The 25,827-nt window shown below is 47.0% G+C and overlaps 1 protein-coding gene and 1 long non-coding RNA gene across 5 annotated transcripts in view; one reads left to right on the forward strand and one right to left on the reverse strand.

Moving 5' to 3' along the window:
• The first annotated feature begins 65 nt into the window (after window positions 1-65).
• Window positions 66-23,315, forward strand: LOC307197537. 2 transcript variants are annotated; one of them, XR_013831440.1, is made up of 3 exons: window positions 66-256; window positions 7,571-7,718; window positions 23,235-23,315. It is a non-coding gene; the product is annotated as an uncharacterized lncRNA (long non-coding RNA). The 2 variants fall into 2 exon arrangements; XR_013831441.1 differs by lacking the exon at window positions 23,235-23,315 and adding an exon at window positions 9,799-9,929.
• The window catches only part of MALT1 (MALT1 paracaspase), a 60,287-nt gene continuing 54,305 nt past the window's right edge, over window positions 19,846-25,827 (reverse strand). For all 3 annotated transcript variants that reach the window (XM_079943522.1, XM_079943523.1, XM_079943521.1), the window contains one exon: window positions 19,846-25,256. In XM_079943522.1, the coding sequence (XP_079799648.1) occupies window positions 24,816-25,256 (441 nt within the window). In that variant the 3' untranslated portion in view covers window positions 19,846-24,815. The remainder of the gene's footprint in view (window positions 25,257-25,827) is intronic.

Raw genomic sequence — 25,827 nt, forward strand, 5'->3', positions numbered from 1 at the left:
AATCTGAATTTGCGGGGGGGGGGGGGAGAGCGGGGGCGGGCATGGATATTTTGAAAACGTGACTCACGTCCCCCCATGAGCACCTGAGGGGCGAGCAGCCCCCAGCAAAGGCTCTGAGGAAGGCCTCGCAGGCCCGTCCGCCATTCCTCCCCGCAGAGCCGCGCTCGCATCTGGGGAGCAGGGGCGCAGAGGGGAAGGGGCGGTTGCCCGGACGGAGGCCCACCGCTTGTGTGCATTCGCCGCGCCTCAGCTGCAGGTAGGTGCCCTGACTCGCATGCAAGCACGTTTACAGCGAGTCAGGACCAAACAAAAGCGCGTCTCTCACTGAGGCAGCCAGTTCCTCCTTCATTCCAGGCGCCCGAGAGGTCAGAGGGGTGAAGCCGGGCAGCCCTCCGACCCATCCCGCGCGAGGGGCAGAACCGGTGGTCTCGCCTCCGGGGGGTTTGTGGTCCAGGAGGGGCCGCGGAGGTGGGGCGGAAGGGAGCGCGGGACGAGGCTGCGTGCGGCCTCCTGCTGCCTCCGCGCCAATGGGGAGCCGCCACCTCACGCGGGCAGGGCCCGCGGCCTCCTCTGAAGCCGGCCGATTAGGGCGCTTTAATCCTTTGCTCTCGTCCTCGGCTCCGTCGGCGGGGAAGGGGGCTGGGCCGGCTGCCGGTTCCCTCAGCAACGGGGCTTGGCCCGGTTCCATTGTGCGGAGGGCCCCCGCTGGGAAGGGCCCCCGCTGGGAAGGGCCCCCGCTGGGAAGGGCCGTGGGGAAGGAAGGGGGGAGCGGCCTTGCCCGGGCCTTCCCTTCGCAGCAGCGGCGGAGCTGTGGACCCCCGGGCGCGTGCCGCCACAAGGCGCTGGGACGCCCTCGGGGTCCTTGGACCCGCCCTGGGCGGGGACGGCCGCGGAGGGGCCTGCGGGCAGAGCGGGGCTCGCTGTTTACGCGCCGACACGAGGCTGCAGGCCGACTTGGCAGCGCGCAGCGGGAGGAGGCGTTCGAGAGCATTCGCGGGCGGGCGAGCTTTCCCTTGGATGCGAGGAGGCGGCCGCTCTCCGACGGCCCTGCTTGGCGGCCCGTCCTGGCCTCCAGCCCCGAGAGCCCACACTTGGCATTTTCTGACCAGCCTGTCTAAACGACCGAGTATTCTTCTTAGCATTTCTATTTTCGGAGCTTCTTAATGCTTCTCCCACTACGGCCCCGTCTACCGCGAGGATTCGCCATCCTCCGCCCTCCGACTGCACCATCTTCTATCCCCGTTTTACTGTGGTCCTTTCTCCCCCTCCCTCCTGCGCCTTATTCAACTCTCCCCACATTCCTTCTTCACATTTATCTTTTATTTCCTTCACGCACGCACGTGTACACACACACACACACATTGCTAAAACAAAGGAAAACCTCCCATCCTCTTTCTAGTCTCAGTTTTCTGTCAGGATAGTAAAAGTTCAGGTGGCCTTGAGGGGGCTCAATAAGACCATCCAGGGCTAAAGATATTAGCGCACTTTGTGAACCAGATATGCCCTCCGCTTTAGAGAGCTTCTGTCGCTAGTAATGTTTGGATTCTTGGTACTTAAGGATGTGAGCTTCCAGATCTAGAGACACAGCTGCTACAAAAGTGACCACTTTTCCCTACCACACCCAAGGAGGAAGAAGCTCGTGTACTTTACAAACGCGATTTACATCCCTTAGGAATAAAATAAATGTCTTCTGGAGACACAACCTGCTGTTTTTAATAATTCCCACAATGCCGTTTCCTTACGGACTGTTGTTTCAGCCTGGAAAATGTCATGGCATTCAGTGTCACGTTGAGACTGTCACCCATTCATGAGGTGCCTTTTTACTGTTGGAGCATCACTGACAGTACCCAGGGCCCAGGAGCACAGAGCATGCGAGCCCACATTGAACCTACCCCCCCAACCTGCCCTCGAGTGAAAAGATCCCGGTTCATTTTTCACAGGGAGGAATGGTACCCTTAGACCAGCATCTTTCTCACGCCTGCCAGCACCACGGTCCTCAGACAGTTCAGTAGCCCACAAAGCCCTTCACTTCCAACTCCTGCAGGTAGGGTTGTTATGAGGATTAAGATAATTCATGTGTGTTGAACATGGCACATAGGGCCCAGTGCTCAGTAAGAATTAGTAATACTGTCTTTGACCTTCTGGCCTTGGGAATGCACGTCTGTTATCTCCATGGCTCACCATAAGCTAGTGCACCAGGATTACTAACCTCGATTCACAGAGATGGAACCTCAGGCGGTTCAGTAATGTGCCCAGGGTCACCCAGCAGTTAGACGGTGCCGTCTGGATTCGAACTCAAAACACTCAGCAACATACAGGCTCTCTCCAAAGCATCCGAGGTCTCTCCTGCATCCTGACGGTATTATAAATGGTCTGCCTAGCCTGAGTCCCCAGAGGTTTGTTCTATGAAGACAAGTCCATTATGTCAATGCATTTGAAATCAGCTGGAGGCAGTCCTTCAGTGCACGGCTTTTAATGCCTATTAAGCAGGGTGGAGAAAGATCAATGAACAGGGGTGTTTTTGCAGCTCCACTAGGGCTCGCCGTCCTGACTGTACTGCCCACGTTCTCTGGCAAGGCTGGAGTTTTAAAGCCTCCGAGGAGAACTACTTGAAACAAAGACGGAGGAGATGGCTGTTCCCATGCTCGTGTAATTTTAGGGGAAAAGGAAGATTCCCTGCAGCGTATCCTCTAGATCCAGATGGTCTGACATGAAATGTATCCGAAGAGCCATCATTAAGAATGATTCTCCTGAGATCTTCACTCTGTTCAGAGTTCTCTTTTCAAAGGAAGATGCCTACAAGCATCTTCCCAGGATGATGGACCATCTTCTTGCAAAGCAAGGAAGCATCGCCATCAGGAGCTGGGGAGGCATGGGGGCGGGGCACGGAAAGGGGATGGGGTAACAAAGGCGAGAGGCACGGCACCTCGGTGTTCTTCCCGAGGCGTCCTGGGGAATATCTTTTGATTCGATATTGGTTTCATGATCTTGCTGGGTTTTCTTGCTCCTCTCTGCTCCTTTCTGACCAAGAATGGGAAAGAGGGATGATGGAGGAGAGGGTGTGGGTAGATGGTGGAAGTCAAGGGAGGGGTTGGCTACCTGGCTGAGTGGAGGAGAGTGGATGAGAGGGAAGTTGTCTCTCACTCCAACACACGTGTGTGCATATATGTCACACACACACACACACACACACTATCCCCTCCCTCCAGCAGCATTTTTAGAGAATAATAGTGCCCCCTGGTGGCCATTTACATGCAAGACTCCTCTAAACTTTCACTGAAGAATAACACAAGTTGTGTTATTCCATACTTATTTACTCTGGTTTCCCACAGTCGAAAGTCCCCCTTGTCCCTCTTGTCCTTTTCTTGGAAAATGAGCCAAGACATAAAGGTACTTCTGAGAAGTACTTTGCAGCATTCCCGGTGGTACTTGGCGCGAGAGAGACAATACCCAGAAAACAGCTCCCAAACAGAAGGCCGTGTCCTTAGTGTCTTAAGGCCCTGGCCTTGTGCTTATTTGGGAAAGCAGCAGGCTTGAGGAGCAGGGATCAGTGAAGAAGGTCTTGATTTCAGGAATTGATTCCAGCCACGGTGCATTTTTTTAATCTGTAAATTACCAGAAGAGCAGAGAACCCTGTATTATCAATATCATCAATTTCTGCTTCTCTGACCTAAGCTTGGTCTCTCCGGTAATGGCTCATTTCACTTTGCTATAATTAAAAGAAATGCCATCCATTTGCCTCACCGAATTCCTACCCTGTACCAGGCTCTGTGCACAGGAGCTGGTGACATTAGGGTGGATGCAAACATACCTGTGGGACTTTGTTTTCCTCCCAGGAACTCAGACAGCCCAGGTCACAGGTGATCTTGATCTCCCTAAATCAACGACATCGTGTGCACAGTGAGCTTACTTCACTGCCTGGTACCTCGTAAGTGTTCTGTAACAGCAGCTCTGAATGTACCTGGTATGTATGGAACTACACGTATGTATAGAACTAAAAGCCATTTCTAGGGAGCAACATGAATTTTTAAGTGCTTTGGGATTTTATAAGGACTCATTAAAAGGCATCAAGATTTCCAGCTGTGAGATTTTTTGTTTATGTAGGAGTTCAAAGAGTTCCTTCCAAATGCTAACTCATGAATCTTCGCAAAATCCCCTGGAAATGGCTGGCCAGAAAAGGGAACACGGACGAACCATTAATCGGAGTAATATGGCAGTAGAGTCAGGGCAGGGAACAAGCAGTTCTTCGATGTGCGCCCCCCGCCCGCAAGTCTGGAGCAGTAAAACTCCCCTGTAAAAAACTTGGTTTTGTACTGTAAGTTCTAGGTAAGGGAGACTCCTTCTTTACCCCAAGGTGGGGAAGGAATAAAGCTCTGAAAAATACTTCCGGATGAGCCGGGAGCAGGATAACAGGGAGGAGAGTGGAGGCCTCACGTTGCCCCTTCTCTCCAACATTTGAATATGGGTGAATCAGGTGAAAGTGAGTAGCAGGAGAGCCTCCAAGGGGAGGACGCAGAGAGGAGTGCTAAAGGGGCATCAGGTGGGCTTGCAGGAGGCTTCCGGGGAGAATCCGTTTCCTTGCCTTTTTTAGCTTCTACTGGCCGCCTGGGTTCCTTGGCTTGTTGCCTCTTCCTCCACCTTCAAAGAGCATCTGTCAGTGTCTGCTCCATCATCACATGGCCTTTTCCTTTTGTCTCTAGCTCTCCCTACGTTCCTGTTATAAGAATCCTTGTGATGACGTTGGCTTACCCACGTAATGCAGGATAATCTCTCCATCTCAAGATTGTTCATCACATCTGCAAAATCCCTCTTGCCATGTAAGGTGGCATTCCCAGGTCCTGGGGATTAGGATGTGGGTATCTTTGGGGACCGTTATTCTGCCTCCCATGCTGGGAAATCAGGGCAGAGAGACTGAATGATATTTTGAAGAGGAATTCCTATAATATAGAAATCTTCCCGTAACATCAACTTCCAAGGGCCGTGGACTGTTTCACCCACGAGTTGCCCATTGGGGTTCTGAAATGTGCAGATGGGAAGTGTGCTTCTCCACATGTCCGCCACCTTGGGGGCAAGGGAGGTCACACCTGGGACTTTCCTGAGCTAGGGGTGGTGAGACCCTAGAGCTGTACAAATTTCTTCCTCTGGAAAGAAGAGAAAGTCCTTTAAAGTCTAGCCACCCACCAGGCAGGCCCCACAGGTTGATAGGGAGATGACCTTGGCCACAGCAGTCATGGAGAATGGAAAAGAGATTTTATAACCAAAGCACACTGAGTCCTTTTGGACTGTCTCTGGCGAGACTGTTCCTGGCATTGGATTAGTAGGAGGAGTCTTGATGGGAGCCACTTATCAAATTTCCTTCTGCTTTGCAAGGGAACCAGGTTCAAGGTAAGAATTGTCAGTGGAGGGCTTCCCTGGTGGCGCAGTGGTTGAGAGTCCGCCTGCCGAGGCAGGGGACACGGGTTCGTGCCCCGGTCCGGGAAGATCCCACATGCCGCGGAGTGGCTGGGCCCGTGAGCCATGGCCACTGAGCCTGTGCATCTGGAGCCTGTGCTCCACAACGGGAGAGGCCACAGCAGTGAGAGGCCTGCGTACCGCAAAAAAAAAAAAAAGAATTCTCAGTGGAGAAAGCTGGTTTCAGAACACCTTCAAGAAATCCCCCAGTCAGCGCCATTCAAAAGGAGTGACGCCACACTTTGCCCAGAGAGTAAGACAATGAGTTGGCATCCATGTGGCCCAGAACCTCCCAGATGGGCACAAGTCTTCTGTCCTGTTGTCAGATCTCGTGGGAGCTTCTAGGACTTGATCTGGCTCCAGAGCACGCAGGCGCCTCTGACCCTCCCTGCACCACAGCTGAACACACAGCCCTGAGCACAGCAGACTGACTGCCGCCTTTCTCAGCATTGAGGCTTTGGAGTCCCCAGTGGGAGGCTCTCCACAAACCACAGTCTCTTGTGTCACTGCTGAGGTTACAACGACCATCACTTCCCCAGCCCTGCCGGCCAATCCTCTCGAGCCTCGATTCCTGCTGTCCTTTCCCTTCCAAGGGGTTAGCCCCATCTACAAAGTCTTGGATAGCCCCGACTTTAGGATAAGCACACTTTCCCTCTTCCAAGCTTGTACTGTTTACAGAGCTCTTTCAATCCTTTGATTGTACCAGGGAGAACAATCTTAATGAGTGATGTATCAGATAGGAATTGGTTAAGTGGCAAAACATGGCAGACTTGACTAATGCTGGATCAGACAATCAGGGCAGTTTGAGGGTTTCTCAGCCTCAGTGCTGTTAACATCTGGAGCCAGATAATTCTTTGTTGGAGGGCTGTCCTGTGTGTTGTAGGATGTTTCACGGTGTCTTCAGCTTCTAACCACTAGATCAGTGATTCTCAATTGGGGAGGGGGCAATTTCGCCCCCAGAGGACGTTTGGCAATGTCTGGTGCTCACCACTGTGGAGGTAACTGGAGGGTGGTCTACTGGCATCTAGGGGGCTGCGGTCAGGGATGCTGCTAAATAACCCACAGTTCACAGCTCCCGACCACAAGGAGTTATCTAGCCCCAAGTTTCAGTAGTGCCATGACTGAGAAACCCTGGTTTAAAGAAACAGAAATGATGTGTAAGTTGGTCCAACAGGACGGGGAGAGAAAATTCCAAAAGAAATCTCCCCTCCCGAAGTAGGATTCTTATCCTATTCTCTCTGCTGATAAAGCCAGAAATAGTTCGTTTTAGCTGATAATTCCTGGGATGAGATACCTCACTGGAGGCCCTTCCTGGCGAGAGACTCGGAGGGGACCTGGAGCAGGAGAGAGGGTGCTCGTTTCATTTGAAGGATGGCTGAGGAAGCGTGGGAGAGAGTTAATAGACGCATGCACCACTGATTGGGAAAAGGGAATGCAAAAATTCTAAAAGCCACCGAATGCAGCTGCATTTGGCAGTAGGAGCACTGAGATACGTGGAAGAACGAAACGACAACTATTGAAAGGATCCGTTGCAGACACAGCCCACAGAAGACAGCAGGCAGGGCTCTTATCGTTCAGGATTATTTTTTTTTTAGTACCCGGTGTCTGTTGAAATACTTACATCTCAAAGTGCATTCAAACATCACCTACTTGTACCTACACGTGAAAGCAGGCCTCCATTACAAAAGATAATGAACAAATAACAAAGGGAAAATGGAAAGAGTGTGTTCATAAATGCCTCCGCTACAGATCATCAACGCTGGGCACCGAAGGCTGTATTTTTTTGTTCTGTGAGTGCAGCTGGGTGATAATAAATAGACGTAGGTTCTCACCAATTAGCGTAGCTGCTGGGTCCCTCCCCACACCCTCTCCCCAGGACAATGAAGTGGGTACAGGTTGAGAGGGAAGGTCAGATGTGGAGCCAACGGAAGGAGAGGTTAATTAAACTCACGGTGTGCTCAGCTGCCTGGTGCACGGGAATATGATTCTCAAACCTTTTTTTCCCCACCTACCACTAGCTTGAGATATAAGAGCGAAAATACATTCAAAAAAACCAAGTACGGGCAAATAGAAAACCATGCGATATTTCTTGTTCTACTTTTTCTTTCGGCTCTTTCAGATCAAGGGATAACGCAACTTCCTGGCCGGGTGCTCTCGGGTTCAAATCTCTTAAAGAGCCGGCAGCAAAGCCAAGGATGAAGGGGAAGAAGGGACAGGCCGAGGAAGGTGTTCCTGCTGAAGTGTTCAAACATTCTGGACGTTCTCAGGTACTTTGGTGACATTTGTTTTTTCTTTTTGCGCTAAGACCAAAACTGAGGGCATGTGGTGGAAGGAGGGGGTGTGGCTCACGAGCATGTGTGTGAATGCCCCCGTTAAAGTTTTTATGTGAAAATTCACCAATTAAAATGGAAAGATTTAGGGCAATTCTAGCTCATCAGGACTGGTGACTCTGACATTGTTCAAAGATGGGGAACTCACCCTTCCACCCACTCCTGGGTTCCCTGGGGCTGGGAACTCCCACAGTCTGTCACTGCACCCACCCCCCACCCCCCCCCCACCCCCCGCCCCAGCATGTCAGGCAAAGGCGTGGTCATTAGGCCACGACCTGGAGCTAGTCTGCAGGGTCCACATCCAGGCTCCACCATTTCCTTCCTCTGTGACCTTGAGCAAGTCAGCTAGCCCTGGGGGGCTTCAGTTTCCTCCTCTGTAAAATGGGCACAACAAACAGCACCTCCGTCGCAAAAGCCTGAATGAGAAAAGTAGTTGGCATCGTGCCAGGCTCATAGGAGCTGTTTAAATACTAGCCCTTATTATTATTAGGGGTTCAAGTTCTGTTTTGCTCAGCTTTGTAGCTTATCAAAGGCCAAATACCTGAATGTATTTTATTGCTTAAAATGTTTTGGGTCACAATTACTCACCCCTTCCCATTGACATTCCATTTACATGCTGTACAGATTATTTTCAAAGCGATGTTTGAGAGGATTTTGAATAACCTTCGGTCCTGTTTCTGAACGTGGGCAGGGATCCCTTTGGGGGTGCTCTCTACCGCTTCTAGATGGGCTGCAGATTCTGTCCGGCCAATGTCTGGGGAAGGCCTGGGGGCGGATATGATCGAGCTGGACAGGATACCTGCACCCAGCCCCTCGGGGCAGAGGGGTCTGGAAACTTTGTGGGTGCATAATAGCCTGAGAAACCTCTCAGGCCCACCTTGGAATTCCTTCTGTATTTTTCTCAGCAAAATCATTCTCCAGGTCCCTGCCTTTTCTTTGAGGTTCACTGTATTTGTGCCTCGGGTTCTGTATTTGAAAAATCACACTTGAAAACTAGAGTGGGAACAATAGGCATGCCCTTAACAGTTCTGTGCTGCACACTTAAAATGGTTAAGATGGTAAATCTTAGGTTTCGGGATGTTTGACCACAGTTACAAATAATTTAAAGAAAAGAACAGACTGGACTGGGAGGGATGTGAGGGCCTTCGTTCATGATCTGACACCCAGTTCCGTGAGGCTCAAGTCCAGGGTGGCGGCTTCGGGGGCGGCTTCTGCAATCCTGGCGTTTTCTCTCGCTGTGTGGGTAGGACTCAGAGGGCAGCTGGGACTCTTAGGTCCTGTGGCTCCTGTGCCCTGACCCATCCCCAGAGGAGCCCTTGTTGACTGTTCCTCAAAGCAGGTGCCTCCCTGAAAGGAGGCCTGGTGTCCGAGGCCCCACCCAGGAGCAGTGCTTCTTACCGTTTCTCTGGGCTTTTGGGCACCAGGGTCATGGGGTGAGAGGTCAGGAGAGGAGGGGGCAGTGGCTACTTACAAGGCCTCATCGTGGCTTGGCTGCTCAGGCAGCCTTTCCCGAGGCTCCCGGCCTTCTCTGTGCCCTGGGTTGGAGGGGGAGGCCCGGAGGGTGTGCAAGCTCCCGGGCTGTAAAAAAAGCCCAGACCCAGAGCCAAGGACAAATGAGCCTCTACTGCCCTCTGCTGGGAATCCCAGCTCATGACCACCAGGACTCGAGAAAAGGAAACACAAGGCAAGGCCTGGCCCAGAGAGCCAGGCAGGCCCAGGAGGCCCGTGCGGACCTGCAGTACTGAAACGGGGGCCTCGAATTTCCCCAGGGCCCCAGTTTCTCACCGAGCCCGCTGTGAGGGTGCATCACCACCAACAAGCCAGCTCCAGGCGAGCACGACTGGGCGCTCTCCCCTCCGGGCCAGGTGAGCTTCAGCTCTCCCTGCAGCCCCCTGAGGGCGGGCTCTGGCTCCTAACCCCCTGAGGGGTGCGCCTCGCCCTGCTTGCTCCTCTAGGGTGTGCCCTGTCCTCGGCTCGTCTTTGTCATTGCTGTTCCCCCATTTCCTTTCCAAAACAGAATTCTAGACACGCTGCCCAGTCCCCCCTTGTTGCAAGAGTCTCTGAAAAGCTTGCCTGCCCTAGGCCATTCCCGCCTGACCCTGCAGCCAGACTGAATTTCCAGAATGTTGTTAAGGTGATGCTGTCATGCCCTTGTCTGACCTCCTTCAAAGTCTGCCAGTTGCCAAGAGGGTGATTAAAAAACAGCATGAAATACAGCGTGCATCATGATCTGGACCCTGCCCTTCCTTTCCGGGTTTCACACCAACATTACCTCCTCTGGAAGCGGGCATCTTCTTTTCATTCAAACAAGAGGCAGCATAGTCTCTGCTGCCAGACAGCCCAGATTCTTAGACCAGCCGCACTATTTGCTAGCTGACCTTGGGCGCGTTACCGCTCTGCCTCAACTTCCTCCTCCATAAAATGGGGATGGTAATAGTGATAGTATGCTTCGCAGGGTTGTTGTTAACGTGAACGATAGAATCCGTGTAAAGCACATAGTAGGCACCTTATACGTGTTGCTTATTATTATTTTCTTCAAGATTTTTTTTTGATGTGGACCATTTTTAAAGTCTTTATTGAATCTGTTACAATGTTGCTTCTGTTTTATGGTTTTTTTATTATGAATTTATTTATTTTTGGCTGCGTTGGGTCTCTGTTGTTGTGCACGGGCTTTCTCTAGTCTCGGTGAGCAGGGTCTGCTCTTCATTGCGGTGCACGGGCTTCTCATTGCGGTGGCTTCTCTTGTTGCGGAGCACAGGGCTCTAGGCGCATGGGCTTCAGTAGCTGTGGCTCGTGGGCTCAGTAGCTGTTACTTACGGGCTCTAGAGCGCAGTCTCAGTAGCTGTGGCACACGGGCTTAGTTGCTCCGTGGCATGTGGGATCTTCCCGGACCAGGGCTCGAACCGGTGCCCACTGTATTGGCAGGCAGATTCTTAACCACTGCACCACCAGGGAAGCCCCCGGTTTGTTTGTTTGTTTGTTTGTTTCTGGCTGTGAGGCATGTGGGATCTTAGCTCCCTGACCAGGGATTGAACCCGCACCTCCTGTATTGGAAGGCGAAATCTTAACCATTGGACTGCCAGGGAGTGGTGTTGGTTATTATTACTTGTTGAAAATCTTGGCAAAGTTGTCCCTTTGACTCCAACTCCTATTATCTATCTGATTGCTTGAATATTCATCTGAGCAAATTATCCAGCAACCTTAGATATATAAAATATATATATATATATATATTTTAAAATATTTATTTGGCTGCGTTGGGTCTTGGTTGGGGCACGCGGGATCTTCGTTGCGGCATGTGGGATCTTTAGTTGTGGCATGCGAAGTCTTAGTTGCAGTATGTGGGATCTAGTTCCCCGACCAGGGATCAAACCCGGGCCCCCTGCATTGGGAGCGTGGAGTCTTAGCCACTGGACCACCAGGGAAGTCCTGGCAACAGATTTCTTAACAGAGATAGTGGACATCAGAGATTCCACCTACAACTTGGTATTTTGAAATTGTGCCATTTGGAAGAAGTATTTGAAGTAGAGTGTTTCTCTGGTTCAGGAACTCTGTTTTCACCAGCTTTATTTAAAAAGAATGATTTTGAATTCTCTTGCGTACTCATTCACGTATTCACTCAGTACACATCCACTAAGTGCCCTCTATGTGCCAGGCACTGCGTCAGGGATCGGGCACACACAGTCCCTGCCCTCAAAGCTTAGGGTCTAGAAGAAAAAGACAAAAAGTAGGTTGACAATTCTACATTTACAAACTGAAGAAAGTGCGAGGAACATAATCAAGGGGGCGGTAGGATGAAGAGGACCTACTTAGGGGGCGTCTTCAGGGCTGACAACACGAAATTATTCATTGAATTTGACCAAATAGAAACCATTGGTAACTTTGACAACGACAGTTTCAGGTACAAAGAGTTGGGATTTGAGCACTTAAGAGTTAAGGAGGGCTTCCCTGGTGGCACAGTGGTTGAGAGTCCGCCTGCTGATGCAGGGGACACGGGTTCGTGCACTGGTCCGGGAAGATCCCACATGCCGCGGAGCGGCTGGGCCCGTGAGCCATGGCCGCTGAGCCTGCGCGTCCGGAGCCTGTGCCCCGCAACAGGAGAGGCCACAACAGTGAGAGGCCGACGTATCGCAGAAAAAACAAAACAAAAAAAACAACAACAAAATACAGAAGCAATATTGTAACAAATTCAGTAAAGACTTTAAAAATGGTCCACATCAAAAAAATCTTTAAAAAAAAAAAAAGAGGTGAGCTGCAGAGCTGGGCTTCAGACCCAGGGGAGCTGCCCTTTTAATCCCCGGCCTCTTAGTTTTATGCTGCCTCTTCTTGGTAGGATCACGTTTCTACCAGGAAGATTCCTGCAGTTAGAAGAATCTGAGTGGCTAAGGAAATTTGAAGCTCTGTACTACAGTGTAGAGAAAAGTGGGACTGCCTCTGGCTTCCCAGCTTAAACACCGTAACCCTGGAGCATGACATGTCACCAGCGTCAGTTACAGAGAGTGACAGAGGATGCAAAACGTGGGAACCAGTACTCATTTGTCCTCCTGCGGAACTGCCTTCCCCCTACGAGGTGCCTGGTATCCTGGCTTTCAAGATGCGTCTGTGCCAGCGTGGAGATGATACTTCAGGGCAGAAGGCAGCCAACCAGATCCACGGTTGCCAGCAGAGCACACCTGTGCTCATCGACTTGCATCAGGGTGGTGTGCAGGTGTACCCGGCGGGCCACGGGTAGCTCGTGTTCATGAACAAGTACCACAGGCAGAAGCTGTGGGTGCAGAGCTTCAAGGAGGTGCCTTTCCGGTTCTTCCACAGCAGGCGGCACCGGCGCTGTGCGCCCGGGGGCCCTTTGCTTAGGAAGCTGGCTGAGCTCAGGCAGTGCTGGAGCGGCAGGGGTCCTCCCGCTTCTACTCCGGCTCCCGGCTGGTCATCCACGAGGGCAAGGCGTATAACCAATTCCTAAAGGGGATTCTAGAGACCCCTAGTCTTCCCACTTAAGTGCCCCGGGCATCATAACTTCCGCAGACTCGGGCAGCAACATTGACCTCAGGCACGTTTGCATACTCTTTGGACCAGATGTGAAGCTTGGAGTAGGTCCTGCAGTGTCCCTTCTGTCCCTCACAGCCCTGCTGTCCTCACTCAGATTGCATTTCTGGGGATAGATCTAGGGAGCGGGGCTCTGGTGACCCCAGGCCTAAGGCATCTGGTCAGAGAGCTCCCATGCAGTGTGGGCCGACCCTAATCGTTTCCCTTTAAAAAGGCGTTTTGGAAGCCAGCTGCCCCTGTGGCCCTGCCGGAAACAGACCTCCCTTCCCCCGTTGCTCACCAGTGGGGACTGGTCAGCCTCCTTCCCTTCCTCACTGTATTATTTGGTGACATTCTTTTCAGTCTATGGACAAATCAGTGCTATCTTACTACAGTTTCTGCAGCCACTGGCCCTCTCTGCTGGCCAGCTCCGACATGTGCCTTGGTCACCCATGTTGGTCACATCTGCTAACAAGGGTCCAGGGCATGAAAATGAGGGAAAAGGTAGTCCTGAGAGTCGCACCAAGATATTGACACTTCATGGGTCAGACCTGAGATGTGTGAGGTCAGTGGGTGTGGCTAGGATGGCTCCCAGACCAGCAAGGCGAGTCTCAAGCTGACTGGGTGTTTCTACTGCTGAAGAAGATCCTCTGTCAGAAAGGGGTGTTGGTAGGAGAAGCAGGTACTGCTGGGACAGGGACTCTCACTGTTGTGGCCTCTCCCGTTGCGGAGCACAGGCTCCGGACGAGCAGGCTCAGCGGCCATGGCTCACGGGCTCAGCTGCTCCGCGGCACGTGGGATCCTCCCGGACCGGGGCACGAACCCGTGTCCCCTGCATCGGCAGGCGGACTCTCAACCACTGCGCCACCAGGGAAGCCCTGGGACAGGGACTCTTGAAGCATCCAGGCTCATTGGCAAGGTTGGCTAATGAGATGGGTGTTCGGGTCAGCTCAGCCTGGCGTCCTTAACCACTGGATTCTTTACAGCGCCTCCCCTGGTTCCTATCATGCTTACAAAATGCTTTGCCCTTTCTACACAGGTGTGCTTCCAGGGAGGGCGCGTACAGGCGTGCTGACACTGGCGTGTCGCCCACCTGGCCTCCCCCAACAAGCACACTTTGCCCTGCTGGTGGGAATGCCACTGCATGCTCCGAAACCGTATAGTTCCTGGGATCACAGCAAGGTCAGGTGACTCCGAAGTATAAAATCCGGTATTAAGAAACTTAATACCTAGTTAGCAATAACTGATTCCAGTGGGAAGGTTATCAGATGGTGTCTTGCCTTGTTAATAACACCTACCAGGAAGCCACATCTTGAATGACAAAGTTGATTTCAGGGCCAAGTTTTGTGCTGTTTGCCAAAACTCCCGGTCAATACCTGCTCCTCTGGTCTGTACTTGTCATCAGCAGCTCAGACTGACTGCCCACTGACCTCCTCCCCTTAACGGGGAGGCTGGAAGCCCTTGCAGCTCCGTGGGATTTTTTTCTTCCCCTTCTTTCTCAGCTCTGTAGTCTGCCTCAGGTCACCTAGCTTATGGGGGGGGCGGTCACCTAGCTGTGTGTGAGGGGAGGATCTCCCAGCAATGGTGGGATCTAGTGAGCAGAGACTAGATCCATTGTTTTTGGCTGAGAAACTTTTTATGCAAACCAAAGCTGACCTGGAAAGGCAGCATGTAAAATAGATGAAAGCAGAGCTGCTCCAGATGAAACAGAGGTGGGGAGCCCCAATCCCACCCTTCCAGAGAGAAGCTACTCTGAATAGTTTGAAAGGCAATGGACTCAGATGTGACGTCCACTATTATGGCAGGTCGTTGGGAAGGGAGACAAAGCCACTTACCCAAGCTGAGCACAGGACAGAGGCTCCTGAGGTCAGAGAGTGATGTTGGAACCCAAGTGTGGCAGCAAAGGGGATGGGTGTTCGTAGAAGATGTATATTATAAAAATGATTGGTCTTTGGGAAGACACTAAATCGTCATAATAGAAAAATGACCATTCTACACAAAGTCGAATGTGGTAAAACTAGAGCTAATGAAAACACTTTAAACAAATATTCTTTTTAACACCTTTCCCTGTCAGACTTTGTTGAGCATAATACAGCAACATTTCTGAATTTAGGTCAACTTCTTAGGAAAGTTTTGGAATGTGACCTGTGACTTTCACACAGAGATGGTAAATTACCTTCTCTTTTAAGAATAATGTGTCAATATTTAGAAATTACTTTTCACCTTCTTAGAAGAGTGAAATATTAAGCCACTCTGTTAACACACATGTCATCAAAAATCGTACTTGGCTCTTTCTCTGCTGTGTTAGAAAAACACCAAGATCAAGTTTATAAGATTCAAGATGCCATTCCTTCTGTTTTCCAAGTAGGATGGTTTCTTGCAAGCTTCATTCAAACAAAGATTTGTATCTTTGGCACGATATTTAATACTCCATCAAATGTGAACATTTAATGTCATTTAACGTTAGCCCACTTTTGCATTGATTCCGCATTTATTATTCAACAAGGATTGTGTATCTCTTCATTACTGGGTAATAAGCAGCGGCATAGTGGAGAAAACAATGGGCTGTGTTCTGGGTCTGAGTCAACCTGCCCTTGCCACTTGCCAGTTGGGCTCTCCAGGCGAATTGAGAGATCTTGGGTCAGCCTAACAATTTGTTTCCTCATATAAATTGCAAAGATGTTGAGAGTTAAATGAGATGCTGTGTGTAAAACATTTGTACCCAGCACACAGAAAGTGGCACGTCCCACTCCAAAGACTTTTTCCTTCCTTGGCATAAATATTTATGCTCCCATGTCTTCATTCAGTAATATTGATGAACCACTTATTCTACTAAAATAGTAGATGCAAATTGCCTTTTAAAAAGTCAGTTTTGGGGTGGGATAGTGAATAGGAAGGGAAATAGTTTGCTCAGAAAGGTGTGAATTTTGAAACTGAGGGTAATCATTAGCTAGATCCATTACACTTGGAACCTGCCTTCACTAATCAAGCTTGCTTTAGTGCTTGCTACAAGAACTTGTATGTCCTCCAAACGGCACGTAGCATAAACAGTAAGATGTTTTCCAGGAACTTGGAGGCAGCTGTGTCTAGTTGGAGCTGAGCTGGTTGAGACTGGTTAGGACCACCCACCCTCCAACTGGGCATGCGCGAGTGTCCGCTCAGTGACCTTTTGACGTCAGAGGGCCGAAAACTCCACCCTCAGATCGTGCGAAGAGCCTCCATTTTTGAACGTGGAGAGAACAAGTGTCTCACCTTTTTCTTATTTCCAATCACCTTTCCCCACCCTCCCCGTGCCTCAGACCGCCCTGCTTCAATCTCATAAATACCCTGAGCCCCTGGCCTCCGGCGGGGTAGCTCTGAGGCTTGTTCCGCGGTCTCCTCGCTAGGCTGCCTCGCGGAGAAACTTCCACAAACTGGGGGCTGGGCGTTTATGGCTGCTTGGGCTTTGGGCGAGGGAATTTGGTTCAGTAGCAAGAGCGGAGCAGGGGCAAGGGATGGACTCCCCGTTGTACTGAGTTTTATCCTCCGTTGATAGCAGGCTGCGGGGAAGGAGGGCCAGAGGGGAAGCCTGGGGAAAAGTGGGTTGCTGTAGTGGATTGAAAAGCGTCCCCCCAGTTCATATGCACCTGGAACCTCAGAACGTGAGAGGAACTAAGGTCTTTGCAGATGTTGGTAGTTGAGGTCGAAAGATAAGGAAAGATTATTTCCTAGAGCCCCAAAATGGGGTGTGGCCCTGGGGACACCCTGATTTCAGACTTTTGGTTTCCAGAACTGAGAATGTGTTGTTTTAAGTTAACCAGTTTGTAGTAATTTATTTCCGAAGTCCTAGGAAGACGCCCTAGTTACCAACGGTGGGTACAGGGAATTACCAGAAAAAATTCTTGTCTCTCCACTTCTGCCTCAATTTGCTTCCAAAGCATCTCGGAACTGGGGGGAGGGGGGTGCCTTGGGGATGACATGGGGATGGTGATTAGAGTTGTACGGAGGAAAGCAAACATAAAAAACAGGTGTTTGGTTTTATTTTCATTTAAGCAGGGCAGTCATCTTTAAAGTCAGGCTTTACTGAGTTTTCTAAGTTCCTTTCTTCTTAGAACAGAGTCTTACCTGCACAATCGGAAATCGGGAGTGTGTGAGGGTGTGGACGAGGGGACCCGGCCCTCAGATGCTGGGACAAAAGGGCTGACGGAGTCGGGGCTCATGGGGGCACGTAATCCCAACTCGAGTTCTTCTAACCTCGGGGTTGGGTTAGAACAAACCGAGGGAAACCGTGAGGACGGGAGCTGTTTCCCTGCTTCCCTTCTGGGACACGGGGCCTAGCCAGTCCCCACCCACCTACCAGAGGCAGCTTAGTGAGAGAGAACTGTTCTCCACTCATCCCCCAAACCGCTACATGACTGGGGGCTTATGAGGAAGACACGATCAGTGCCAGAGAAAAAGCATGAAGGGAATGCGTTTGCTCACGCGCACACGAAGGCCTATGTGTGAATCTTCACCACAAGTGCAAATACCAGCTCAGTATATTTTTGCTTTCTAGCTCCAAATCACTGTATTGAGTCCTAGACATTTTCTTTCTTGTTTTTAAAGTCTTTCCCCCAATAACTTCAGCTTTCCAGAAGCTGCTTTTTTTTTTTTCTCTTCCCCCCGGGACGCGGGCCTCTTACTGCTGTGGCCTCTCCCGTTGCAGACGGAGCACAGGCTCCGGACGCGCAGGCTCGGCGGCCATGGCTCACGGGCCCAGCTGCTCCGCGACATGTGGGATCTTCCCGGACCGGGGCACGAACCCGTGTCCCCTGCATCGGGAGGCGGACTCTCAACCACTGCGCCACCAGGTAAGCCCTCCAGAAGCTTCTTGGTGAATCATTCTTTTTCTGTCTACAAGGGGAAGGTTGATTTCTGACGGCTCCATCAAAAGAGGTTCCTGAATTTCTAATCTGCACCTGGCCCTCCCCATTCCCACCTTGCCTCTGACTGCCTTCATCTTTAAAGTACAGGTGTTTAAACTTAACCCTTTGGTTTCATGTTGTAAATTCACAACCCAGTTCCCCCATCTTCAGTGCCTGTTGCCCATGTTACAACCATGCTGATGTCTTCTTTGGGGTTTGTATTGGGAACCTCATTTGCTCATAGATAAAACAAGAGACACTTCTTCTCAAAAGAGACCAAGGTGGCTTCCATTTCAATGGAAGATTTTAAAGATTGAGGCCAACTCAGCAGCAAGTCATTAGCGGTGAAGAAGAGTTAGTTTAGCGGCAAGTACATATTAACCAAAGCACAGGACCCTCGGGCAGGTTAGCGGGTAGAAGATCAACGTCTCGATAGAATTAGACGAGAACCAGACTCTGAAGGGATGGACAAACCCTCCCTGCCTCTGTCGGCAAAGGGACACGGGACCAACAACAGACTGGTTGGATGTCCACTCCTTTGACCTATTTTTGAGCACCTACTATGTGCCTTGCACCACGATGAGTAAGACTAACCCTGTCCTCCCCTCATGGATCTCACTGTCCAGGGAACTTTGCTTCTCCTGTTGAAGAAGCTGTCTCTGAATCTAATCAGGTAACTGTTGCTGCCGGCTGGGTAACTGTGCCCTCCTGGAACTGTACTCTCTCGAGCCGCTTAAGACCGGTTAGGGCCACTGACCCTCCAGCTGGGCGTGTGTGAATGTCCTCTTGGTGACCTTTTGACATCAGAGAGCCGAGAACTCTACCCTCTGATCGTGCTGGTGCTACCATTTTCTCAACACTCTTCCTGTGAAGAAGCCTAGTTGCACCTGCACAGAATGACGACTACCTCACCTTTCTCTTGTCTCAGATCACCTTTCCCCACTCTCCCTCAGTTTTATCCCATAAAAGCCCCTTGCCTTCCAGGAGGCAGATTTGAGATTAGTTCTCCCGTCTCCTTGCTTGGCTGCCTTGCAAAGAAACCCTTTCTCTGCTGCAGACCTTGGTGTTTCAGGGTTGACTTGCTGTGCTTTGAGCCATGAACCCTGGTTTGGTAATAGTTTCTTGCAATATATGCAAACTCATCTGAAAGTATTTTTGAATATGTGATTAGTTTTAAAAATTACTTGCGAATGTTCACTTAGCCATGATGGAATGATAAGGCCGGAGGTACTGTCCCATCTTAAACAACCAAAATAGCAGACAAAATACAGGAAACAATAGTTTTTAGATACTGGACCAGGAGCACAGGATGGTGATCCCTGAGGGAAGGGAGACAAACAAGATAAGCCCTCGGTTCCTGGCGGTCAGGCCACAGCAGAGGGAGGTTCTGGAATCCTAAGTGTCATCTTGACAGTGTGTTACCAAGAATGTTCTTGTTTTTAGGCAATACACACCTAAGTATTTGCTTAGGGGCTAAAGGGTTACTTCCGAACAGCTCAGGAAAAAATGTCATACATATATGTATATAGATATACATACAAACATATACATTTGAGACAAAATGATATGATATGGGAAAATGTTAGTATTTAGAGAATCAGGGTGATGGGAATATGGGAATTCTTTGTATTAGTTTTGCAACTTTTCTCTTGAGTTTGGGAACATCTCAATTTTAAAATTTAAAAAAGCACCTATGTATGAATTATGACATCAAAAACCACATGAGAGAACTTCCCTGGTGTCGCAGTGGTTAAGAATCTGCCTGCCAATGCAGGGGACACAGGTTCGAGCCCTGGTCCGGGAAGATTCCACATGCTGCACAGCAACTAAGCCCATGTGCCACAACTACTGAGCCTGTGCTCTAGACCCACGAGCCACAACTACTGAGCCCATGTGCCACAACTACTGAAGCCCGAGCACTTAGAGCCTCTGCTCCGCAACAAGAGAAGCCACCGCAATGAGAAGCCCACGCGCGCACCACATGGAGTAGCCTCTGCTCGCCACAATTAGAGAAAGCCCGTGTGCAGCAACGAAGACCCAATGCAGCGAAAACTAAATAAATAAATTTACAAAAAAACCCCTATATGAGACCCTTTGCATTTTTAAACTTGATTGCATTTATGAAAAAATGCAAATGCAATGTGTTCAAAAACATTGATGCTCAGAATATTAAACAATATATTTTAAAACTATACTTGTTCTCTGTATAAGAACTGGAAAATACAGGTAAGCAAAGACAAATAATCCCACCAATTAGAAACACTGCTAATCAAATTGTTTTTGTGTGTAAAGTACTTTATGTAACATTAACGGCTGGGGACGTTCAATTTCCATACTTTTTGAAAAGTGAATTTGGAGTGAAAAAAATTCAATTGCAACTTACTTTAGAAGCCAATATGCACTGCCAATACTATGAAAAGTGCATTGTAGGAAGTACCTTAATAACAGATACTACACCCCGTGTAGGGACTGGTACGATTTTGACAATGCCAGATGGAGAATGATGATCCTTTTAAAAAGGCTGGCACTTTACGGGAATTTCTGGAGTATTGCCAACCCTGTAAAGTGTTCTAAACCCTATGATATTATATGATCATCCCTATTTTACAGATAAAGAAATAGAAAAAGCATACACAAGATAAATAACACACTAAGTCACACCACTTGGATGGACTCAGACTTCAGTAAAGCCAAACTTTGTGTCTGCTGAAATGTTTTTAATGCTGTCAAACAGAAAAAAAAAAAAAACGTTTATACAAACATTACTTCTGGGTGTATTTTTCTTTACTAACAGCTTATCAATATGAGAAATATGTCATATAATTCAAGGGCAAGTATTGAAAACTTATTGTGGTTAGGCCTGGATAAAATTCACAATGTTAAGCTAGAAAAACAGGTTGAAATACATGAAAGTAATGTGTAAATCCTGAGTTTTTGGCAACAGTTGGTAGTTGAAAGCAACAGCATACAAATACCAGGGGAACGTTTAAACAACAGGAAACAACTTAAAATTTATTGGGCCTTAAAAAAAAAAAATCAGATCTCATCCTGACACTGAACTGGTGCAGATCTATGTGTCAATATATCAGTTATCTGAGCTATGGATACATAATGGAATTTCTTGAGTTTGACGAGTTGAAAAAAATTGTGATTACTGAGACCACTTCATTGTTGCTTCACGTGCAAGTTAGATTTGGAGATCAAGGAAAAACAAAAGGTCTAAATGCCCCTTTTCAGTATTCTTTAAAGACTTTCTTTCCTAAGGCTATACCTCTATTTACCTGTTCACCTCTGGAAGAACAACACTTTAATGTTTTACATTCAAATGATCCCATGTATTGAGGTTTGATTTTTCTTTTATTAGAAAACATGTAACTTATAATTTTTAAAGTTACTTTCCAGAAAATACCTTCTCCAGAATCAAGTATTAGCTTTGGATTTAGTGAGCCTTTACTATCCTAATCTCTTCCTCACTTTGTCATTGGTATGGATAGGTTACCTTTCCTAAATTCCCCTGATGTATATAAAAAAAAAATCCTATGCTAATATTACAAAGCAATTGGTGTGAGAGATTCAAGTAAAATAAAAGCATGGCTGATGGAAAAGATGAAAAAACTGCACCATTCTTATTTTTTTAATGTTTTAAAATTATAAATACATGCTTGGTTTAAAAATTCAAATGTACAGAAAAATATAAAGTGAAAGGCAAAAAGTCCCTTTACCCTACCTAACTTCTAGCCCCATTCTCTACAGCTGCGCAGTTGAATATGGAAGCCCCTAGCTATATGTAGCTATTTAAATTAAAACCAAAATTAAAAAAAAGTTCCTCACACCAGCTATATTGCAACTCCTCAATGACCACATGGGACTAGAAGTTATCATATTGGAGAGTGAAGATATACAAGATTTCCATCATCACAGAAAGTCCACTGGTTACTGCTCCACAGAAACCATAATTAAGCACTAGCATATAAAAGGCTCATTATTAGGAGTTATGAGTTCTTTATATATTCCAGATACAAACCCCTTATCAGATGTGATTTTCAAAAATTTTCTCACTCTGTGGGTTGTCTTTTTACTTTCTTGATGGTGTCCTTTAAAGCACAAAAGTTCATTTTGATTAAGTCCAATTTATTTTTTTCCCCTTGTTTGTACTTTTGGTGCTGTATCTAAGAAGCTGTTGGTTAGCCCAAGGTCACAAAGATTTACTTCTCTGTTTTCCTGTAAGAGTTTTATAGTTTTAGCTCTTATTTAGGTGTATGATCCATTTTGAGTTAAAATTTGTGTATGGTGTAAGGAAGGGATAGCCTTCCTTGTACCGTAAGTGGCTATCCAGGGATAGCCACTGGATAGCATGTGGCTATCCAGTTGTCCTTGGATCATTTGTTGAAAAGACTACTCTTCCTCATTGAATGGTATTGGCACCCTTACCAAATATCAATTGATCATAAAATGTATGGGTTTATTTCTGGACTGTTATATTTTATATTCCTTTGTAATGTCTGTCCTGTTTTGATTACTATAGCTTTGTAATAAGTTTTAAAATTGGTTAAGTGTGAATCTTCCCACTTTGTTCTCTTTCAAGATTGTTTTGGGTATTGTGGGTTTCTTGCATTTCCATGTGAATTTTATCAGCTTATCAATTTCTGCCAAAAAGCCAGCTGGAATTTTGATGGGAATTGCATTGAATCTGTAGACCAATTTGGGGAGCACTGCCATCTAAACAGTGTTAAGTCTTCCAATCCACCAACAAAGATGTCTTTCCATTTATTTACATCTTCTTTCTTTCAATAATGTTCTGTAGTTTTGTTTTATTCATCTAATGCTATTATAAACAGGAGTAAAAAAAAAATCTCAATTTTAGAATGTCCATGCTAGTATAGAAATAAAACTGATTTTTGTATGGTGATCTTTGTATCTATCCTGCAACCTGTTGAACTCATTAGTTTTGAAATTAATTCCTTATAATTTTCTATATACAACAAGATCATGTCATCTCTGAATACATATAGTCTTACTTCTTTTCCAATATGGTTGCCCTTTCTTTTTCTTGCCTAATTGCCCTGGCTAGTGCCTCAAGTACAGTGTTGAATAGAAGTGGTGAGAATGAAAATCCTTGTCTTATTTCTGATCTTGGGGGAAAGCAGTCAGTATTCAGTCTGTCGCCATTAAGTATGATGTTTAAGTAGGTGTGTATTTTTGGTAGATGCCCTTTATCATCCTGAGGACGTTCCCCTTTTATTTCTAGCTTCTTGAGTATTTTTATTATGAAAGGGTGCTGAATTTTATCAAAGCTTTTTCTGTATACATTAAGACAAGACAGTGTGGTAATTTTGATCTTTAGGAACATGATCCTCATTCATGATTCTGTGTTTGTAAATTTGCCAATTTACTTATTTAAAATTTGTTTATAACCCTAACGTCAATACTGGCAGCACTTTTATGACCATTCATGGACATGTGCAGACAGGTGAAAAAAACTGAGTTCCTTGGGGTGCATGGTCTCAGCTGAGGTCAAACAAGGCAATGCTTTGCCTTCTTGTTTCAGCTCTCCTGCAGAGATGACCAGAGGATGGAGAAGGCATGGGGAAAGGCAGTATAGTGCAAGAAGCTCTGGCTCTGGGGCCAGTTGGATGTGTCTGAATCCCAAGTCTGGCCCATTAGTTGGGTGGCCTCAGGCAAGTCACTTAATACTTCTGAACCTCATTTTGTCTCTTATAAAATAAATAGACTCTACCAGGATAAGTTGTTTTTAGGATTTAAGGTTACAGTCTATTTGAGATACGTATACGTGTAAAACACACACATTTCCCCTAGGAGCAATGGCTCTGTATTCGCTAATTCAGTATTCATAGTGACATTATAGAATATAACTATTGTGAATAACAAGATAATTTACACATTATGTTTGATTTTGGATGTTAAACCAACCTTGCATTCCTGGGATAAATTTCACTTGGTCATGGTGTATGACCCTTTTTATATTTTGCTAGTATTTTGTTGATGATTTTTTGTGTCTATAGTCATAATAGATATTGCTCTGTAGTTTTCTTGCAATGTCTTTGGTTTTGTATTAGGGTAATACTGGCCTCAAAAAATTGAGTTGGGAAGTGTTCTCCTATTTTTGGAAAAAGTTTGCAAAGGATTGGTGCTACTTCTTTAAAAAATGTCTGGTAGAATACAGCAGTGAAGACATCTGGGCCTGGGATTTTCTTTGTGGGATGTTTTAAAATTACTAATTCAACCTTTTTATTGCCAGCTGCTTTTTAAACTTGCTTTTAGGTAGAACCAAAGGTGACTCTCTCCTAAGGCCAATAAAATGAGAAAATACACCTTATTAAGGAAGACATGTCCAATATTTGTAAGATTCAGGTAAACAGCTACCAAGGTCATCCAGCAGCAAAATTATTCTGCTGTCTAGGGCTTTAACATAGACAAACATCTTGTCACTTCTCATGTGCTTTCATGACCTTAAGAAATTTCAGCCTGTTATACATAAGATTTACATACAAACCTCTTAACTGGCATTTGCAGCGAAGTCCTATAATCACAAACTAAAGTCCATACATTTCTAGATTATATACAGATATCCATATTTATATATCTTTAAATCTATCTACCAAAATACTACCTGTCTCAGAACCTGTCAGGAAGGCAGTGTGTAGTGGAATAAACACTGGAATAGAAGCCTGGAGGTCTCAGCTCTAACTTAAACAAGATGCCTCAATCTGTTTCTCCCACTGATAAAATTAGGTTAAGCCTGATGACCACCAAGGTACATTTTCTGGCTCTAAAAATACAACAACTTATTCTACAGTAATGCCATTCCCACTGTTCTTACTTCAGAGTGGTCAAAATGAAAACACTTTTGTTATATACACATAAACATATACACATCCGTACTTCATACTTACAGAACAAATCAACCAATTCACAGAATCTTAAAAGAGGAAGTCCGTAGTTAATATAATTCCAGCATCTCAAAGTCCTGAGTTTGCCATGAAACAGCTGTTACTAATTTTTTCTTTCCACATGTATATATATTTGCTTTTCCCCAATATCTCACTTTATGTTAAGTACTGTTGGATGAGACATCTATTAATTATGATAACTTTCAAAAACAAAAAGGTCACTTTTCAGAAATTCTGAGCCCATCAGAGAAACCGAATGGTATTTCATCAGTTGTCTCTACTGGCACATTGCTTCTGCCAAACTGACATGAATAATGGTGGGTATGATGACTTGAAATAAATGCATCTGCAGTCCGGCTGCAACGACAACTATCTGACGGCATCGCATTACTTGAGTTACTAAGATGTGAATGGTAAACACCACAGAATGAGTCTTGAGATGAACGATAATGGCCAGCTCCCACGGACACAGCTGTTGAGCTCTGGTAAGGGCTGTTACACATAACACAAGTTTGGAAGCAAGTCTTCCGTCCGGAGCCTCGGTGAATGTCTAGTTTAGCAATGAGAGGTTTTCCGACATTCACTTCCTGCTTTTCCTCTACAGTATCTTCCAATCCTGAGTACTGATACGATAAACACACTGTGAAGACTAGGTGTTCCTGAAAAGGAAAAGGAAAGGTTTGTTATCTTCATCAACCCTGAAAGTATATCCATCTTAGACTCTCATTCACACAACATACAGACAAAACCAAACAACAACAAAAACCCAGTCTCACTCCTGTTTCCCAGGTTCCAGACCCTCAAGGTATCCTTTACACCTTCCCTATACTAAGAAAGGTCGGCTAGAATTAGCTTCCTTTTCCCTCGTTCAATACTTTGAATTAGTATAGTCAAAATCATAGAGATCTGGTATTGTATTCCTGATGAACAGGGAAAAGGTATTTTCCAAGCAGTGGGGCTTGGGAAACGATCTTTCCCTATTACTGGAGATGGGGAATAATCTTTTAATGAAACAATAACTGGCTTTACATCTAGGTCAAAATTTTGTTTAGCTGTTTTAAAATACTACAGAATAATCACAACCATAGGTGGAGAAGTATAATTGAATCAGATAATGGACAGAAGTTCAAAGATACAAGGAGAGTGGAAGTAGATTAGCCACGGACGGGGCAACGGCAGGTTTATGACTGTCCTCGTCAACAGTGCTCACTTCATTCCCCAGGTTTTGGC

This window comes from Stenella coeruleoalba (assembly GCF_951394435.1).
Source record: "Stenella coeruleoalba genome assembly, chromosome: 14".
NCBI lineage: Eukaryota > Metazoa > Chordata > Mammalia > Artiodactyla > Delphinidae > Stenella > Stenella coeruleoalba.